Raw genomic sequence first — 6,519 nt, 5'->3', positions numbered from 1 at the left:
AGGTTCAGAAGGCCTCAGCCATGGCCAAAGAAAAGGAAAAGATGTATAAAGACACTATTATGCAAGATGATTATGCAATTGTGGCAGACTTATCTGATGTAGAGGTGGACCTTGGTTTTTTAGGAAGTCCAGGAGACGGATTGATGTATGATGCTCTTGACTCGGGTGCAGAATCTGATGGTGCCAACTCGTGGCACTCGAAGGATCTGAAGACTCCTCCTAATTCTGAAGATGAATTGGAATCTGATGGAGAATCGGATGAATTTCCAATCTTCCAGGAGGGCTAGAGATTTGGTGAGTTGCAACTGCAAGTGGGAATGAAGTTTAATACTAAACAAGACTTCAGGGATGCTGTGCGAGAGTTTACCATTCAGGAGGGTAGGAGGATTAAGTTTGTAAAGAATAACAATGTGAGGTGTAGGGCAATGTGCCAGGTGGAACAGTGCTCATGGGTTGTTTATGCCTCAAGGGATCATGAGGACTCTTGCTGGCAAATCAAGACTTTTTATGACGATCATACATATCTGAGAGAGAATTCTAATAGGGCAGCAAACAGAGCTTGGCTGGCAAGTAAGTTGGTCAAAAAGGTTAGAAAGTACCCAAACTTTAAGCAATGTGAGGCTGCAACATACTTTAGGTCAAAGTGTGATCTCATATTGCATAGGAATTCATTAGCCCGAGCCTTGGCTGATGCAAGAAATGTTGTCTACGGGGATGAAAAGGCACAGTATGCCTTGTTAAGGGATTATACTGAAACGCTGCTAAAGACCGATCCGGGATCCACTGTAAAGATTGGGGTTACTCCACTGCCTGACGGCCAAGTTATGTTTGATAAAATGTACATCTACCTGAGTGGTTGCAAGAACGGGTTTAAAGCTGGGTGTCGACCTTTAATCGGCCTCGATGGTGCATTTCTAAAGACGCAAATTGGTGGACAGATATTATCATCTGTCGCACAAGATGTAAATCACAACATTTATGTGGTTGCTTGGGCTATAGTCAACATTGAAAACAAGGAGAACTGGAAATGGTTTTTGGAGTTACTCCACGATGATTTAGGAGACTATAAGGCTAACGGGTGGTGTTTCATTTCTGATATGCAGAAGGTTAGATAGTTTATATTGTAAGCAAAATGTATATCTGTTTATTGTATAAACTATTTAGTTCTATGTCTTATTTGGTATGGATAATTGCAACTTGCTGATTTCACTTGTTATGTACGTTATGTAGGTTGTTTGGTTATTTAGGTAGTCTGAATATTTAGGTACTTTGGTTATTTAAGTAGTTTGATTATTTAGGGTGATTGGTTATTGATGTTTGGTTATTTTAGTTGTTTGGTGTCTGCTATATTTTTCCATCAATTGCAGGGGTTGATTTCGGCTATGGAGGAGGTCATGCCACAGGTCCACCATCGTTTCTGTGTATGGTACCTGTGGCGAAATTTCTCTAAAGGAATAGCTCTTAGCTAGACTGTATGGTTTATTTTGATTTTCTGGTAATAAATACTTTAGCAGAGTTTAAACTCGAAGGTAGCTGCTTCAGTTTGTTTATCTTTATGTGGTCAACTGATACTGTGTTACATTGACAATGTCTTGTTTATGATCTACAACTACTATTATCAATTTACCTCTTCTGTTCATTCAGTTTGGATTCTATTTTTGTAAAATCTATCTACAAATAACACACCAATAAGCTAAACAGTTCCCATACATTCATTAACAGATGCTTTCAAACACAGTTCTTACATTTTTACCATCACAACTAAAACAACAACTAACAGAGAAAAAAACAGCAATCCTAACATTTGTATCATATATTTCTGGGTCCTTAACTCAGCCTCCAAATTGCCAATCCTCAAAGCAAGACTGACGCTCACTTCTTCATTGTTGTATACCGCAGTGTCTTCCAAATTTCCTTGATCATCTTCTACAATGTCTGCCCATCGAAATAACCCACACCATCTTCTTCCACTACTCTGTGAACATCAAATTTAACAGTTACCATCAAAATAGTCAACAACAAATCTTCAGAAAACACTCACGTTGTAATTCGGGCATCCAAAGAAGGGCTTATTTGGGTGGGTTTCTGGTGCACAAAATTGTGATCATCAATGGCGCCATCAACATGGTACGCTCAATTGTAATCTCAACTTTTTATCACAACTTTGCACAACTAACCAGAAAGTGCACTGGGTCGTCCAAGTAATAAACCTTACGCGAGTAAAGGTCGATCCCACGGAGATTGTTGGTATGAAGCAAGCTATGGTTATCTTGTAAATCTCAGTCAGGCAGATATAGAATGGTTATGGAGTTTTCGAATATTAATAATAAAATAGGGATAGAAGTACTTATATAAATCCTTGGTGAGAATTTCAGATAAATGCATGGAGATGCTTTCGTCCCTCTAAACCTCTGCTTTTCCTGCTGTCTTCATCCAATCAGTCTTACTCCTTTCTATGGCTGGCTTTATGTAAGGACATCACCGTTGTCAATGGCTACTTTTGATCCTCTCTGGAAAATGGTCCGATGCGCTGTCACTGCATGGCTAATCGTCTGGAGGCGTCACCCTTGCCAATGACTGCATCCTATCCTCTTGTGAAAATGGTCCAAATGCTCTGTCACAGCACGGCTAATCATCTGAGGTTCTCGATCATACTGGAATAGGATTCACCCTCCTTTTGCGTCTGTCACTACGCCCAATACTCGCGAGTTTGAAGCTCGTCACAGTCATTCAATCCCAGAGTCCTACTCGGAATACCACAGACAAGGTTTAGACTTTCCGAACTCTCATGAATGCCGCCATCAATCTAGCTTACACCACGAAGATTCTGATTAAGAGATCCAAGAGATACTCATTCAATCTGAGGTAGAACGGAAGTGGTTGTCAGGCACGCGTTCATAGGGAATGATGATGATTGTCACGTTCATCACATTCAGGTTGAAGTGCGAATGAATATCTTAGAAGCAGAACAAGTTGAATTGAATAGAAAACAGTAGTACTTTGCATTAATCTTTGAGGAACAGCAGAGCTCCACACCTTAATCTATGGAGTGCAGAAACTCTACCGTTGAAAATACATAAGTGAAAGGTCCAGGCATGGTCGAATGGCCAGCCCCCAAACCTGATCAATAGGATCAAAATATAATCCAAAGATGATCCAAAGATGATCAAAAGATGTCTAATACAATAGTAAAAAGTCCTATTTATACTAAACTAGTTACTAGGGTTTACAGAAGTAAGTAATTGATGCATAAATCCACTTCCGGGGTCCACTTGGTGTGTGCTTGGGCTGAGCTTGAATGTTACACATGCAGAGGCTCTTTCTGGAGTTGAACGCCAGGTTGTAACGTATTTCTGGCGTTCAACTCTCGTTTGTGACTTGTTTCTGGTGTTTAACTCCAGACAACAACATAGAACTGGCGTTCAACGCCCTTTTACATCGTCTAAACTCGGCCAAAGTATGGACTATTATACATTGCTGAAAAGCTCTGGATATCTACTTTCCAACGCAATTGGAAGCGTGCCATTTTGAGTTCTGTAGCTCCAGAAAATCTACTTTGAGTGCAGGAAGGTCAGAATCCAACAGCATCAGCAGTCCTTCTTCAACCTCTGAATCTGATTTTTGCTCAAGTCCCTCAATTTCAGCCAGAAAATACCTGAAATCACAGAAAAACATACAAACTCATAGTAAAGTCCAGAAATGTGAATTTAACATAAAAACTAATGAAAACATCCCTAAAGGTAACTAGATTCTACTAAAAACATACTAAAAACAATGCCAAAAAGCGTATAAATTATCCGCTCATCAGTTTCCATTCCAGACCATCGGAGCACAGGACGTTTCCCACACCCACACTGGTCTGGTACTCGCGTGCCTCTGCTCTGACTTGGCCTCCTCGTGGTTGATCACATAGTGATGAGTTTGGAAAACTCCAATTTAATTTTGATGATGAACAAATATTATTGAAATATTTAATTACAAAATTATTAATTTGATTTTCATTAAACATGTGTTAATTAATAATTTTGTGATGCAGTTTTGATTAGGCCGAAAATGAGATTCTGGTGCAAGCCCAATTCAGCCTTGGTATTAAATTATTGTGATCATAGTGGCTGAAACCATTGGGCCGAAAAAAAAAAAGAATTCTGGTGCAAGCCCAAATCAAAAATTGCATTCAGCCTTGATTAATGTTTCTTTAGTTATGAGGCAGAATTGATTGTTATGTTACTTGGGCCAGAATGAGTTTCAATGCTCCAAGCCCAAAATTGTTTCTCATGATTGATCCGAAAACAATTCATCAGGAAAGCAAATGTTATCATTTGCCATATGTCTTCTAACGGATCTCAAAGCTTGCCACATGATGGATTTCAGATTCACTCAATTATCATTAATAGCATGGGAACTATGAGAGAGATTATGAGTGACATGATTGATTTACTTTGTGCAGCACGCCACTCAAGCTAGGGAAGTAAAAGCTACTTTTTCTACCTAATGGTTTAACTTCATTTAATTACTTCTCTTTCATTTGTTTCTTCTCTCTCATTCATTCTTTCTTCTCTTTTCAGACAATACCCAGCAAACCATGAAAGAAAAAATGAGCTACCGAAGTGAAGGAAGAACACTCTACAAGACCATCATGATGATGGCAAGAAAACATAACAAAATAAAAGTATGTTGTGGCTGAGATTTTCACCATAAATGGTAAGATTTGGTGAGGTAATCTCGAGCTCTCCATACCAAAAATGGAGAAGGTGATTCGGCTGATGCGGACGGAAATTGGCGAGTTAAGAATGATTATAAATTATGCGTTTCCAGTATAGTTCTCAACCAACCAGAAATTCGCTTATCAATTTAAAAAGGGGTGTCACAAAAATTAAAATTAAAATACTGGGAGTATGAATCCCAGGTCGTCTCCCAACGAGTTGCAGGAAAGTGTGCTATTTTATTAATCAAAAGGTTTTCAAAAAGGTTTGAGTTGAATGACAGAAAATTAAATTAGAGAATGTATATAAATATAAATAAAAGCCTTGACTGGGAGTTGATTAGATGGAAGCCCTATTCTTGTTGTAGTACTCTCAAGATTAATTGACAATTGAGATTTATTGTGTTTAGTTGTCCCTTACTAAGTAAGGAAAAGTCAAACAAGTTGGAATGCTGTTCTATTCACAGGTTCCAATCCACTCTTGGGAGGATTGGTGTTAGTGACTAGAGAGCAATCCAACAATAAACCCAATTACAATCTTTCTCTTGAGCATTCCAACTCAAGGATTCCTTTCATCGACTCCCCATCAAGTTAGGGGACTACTCGCTCATTGTAAATGTAAAATTCATAACGTAAAAAAGGGAATTAAAGAAAGACATGATAAATAATGCTCAAAAGATTAATTTAAAATAAAAGTGATTCTTGTATTAATAAATGCTCAAATAATCCAATAGCAAAATTAAGTAAATTAAGGAACATGGAAGAGTAAAAGACAAGTGAAGAGAACGAACTAGAATGTCGAAGTCTTGATGAGGCAATAACTCTTCTCAATATCCCAATGCAAAGATAACGAAAAATAACTAATCCTAAAAACTATGAATGTGTAGAGAGAAAAACCTAGAGGAGGAGTAGAACTAGATCTAAAAACTAAAACTATGCGGAATGAATGTTCTCTCTGGTTTCTGCATGTTCTCTGGCTCTAGTCTGCTTTTCTGGGCCGAAAATTGGGTCAAAATGGAGCCCGAAATCGCCCCCAGCGATTCTGCAGATTATGCAGATCGCGCATGTCACGTGATCGCGTCGCTCATGCGGACGCATCATTCAGCGTTCTGCTTTGCCACGCGGTCGCGTCATCCATGTGGCCGCGTCACTCGTGCTATTCCATGCCGCGCGGTCGTGTCATCCCTGCGGCCGCGTCACTGCGATTTGCTCTTCTCCGCGCGGTCGCGTCGTCCATGCGGCCGCGTCGCTTCTTGCTAGTCATCTCCTCAATTTCTTGTATTTCTTCCATTTTTACAAGCTTCCTTCCCAATCTCCAACTCATTCATGCCCTATAAAGCCTGAAACACTTAACACACAGATCACGGCATCGAATGAAATAAAGGAGAAATAAATACATAATTAAAAGTCTCTAGGAAGCAAGTTTTCAATCATGCAATAACTTTAGGAAGGAAATATAAATGCATGCTTATTTAATGAATAAGTGGGCAAAGATCATGATAAAATCACACAATTAAACACAATATAAACCATAAAATAGTGGTTTATCAACCTCCCCACACTTAAACATTAGCATGTCCTCATGCTTAGTTGAAGGAGATAAAATAAATGAGTAAGAACATGTAAAACCTATGCAATGCAATGCAACCTATATATATGAATGCAGCTGTATGATTTTTGTCCACTTGATCAAAAGTAAGTAAGCTCTTCAAAATAATTACAAATCAAATTCCACTAACTCAATTCTTATACAGTAAGAACAGATAAAATTGCAAGAAGATAGCTCATGAAAGTAGGGAACATAGAAATTCAAGCAT

The 6,519-nt window shown here is 38.7% G+C and overlaps 1 protein-coding gene across 1 annotated transcript; it reads left to right on the top strand.

Annotated features, from left to right (window-relative positions):
- Window positions 318–1,115, top strand: LOC107627509. The gene has a single exon (XM_016330338.1). It carries the CDS (start codon window positions 318–320, stop codon window positions 1,113–1,115), a length of 798 nt encoding a protein of 265 aa, XP_016185824.1.

Source organism: Arachis ipaensis, chromosome B02, assembly GCF_000816755.2.
Source record: "Arachis ipaensis cultivar K30076 chromosome B02, Araip1.1, whole genome shotgun sequence".
In the NCBI taxonomy this organism is placed as follows: domain Eukaryota; kingdom Viridiplantae; phylum Streptophyta; class Magnoliopsida; order Fabales; family Fabaceae; genus Arachis; species Arachis ipaensis.
The sequence above is the reverse complement of the archived record's forward strand: the minus strand, read 5'-3'. Positions and strand labels throughout refer to the sequence as shown.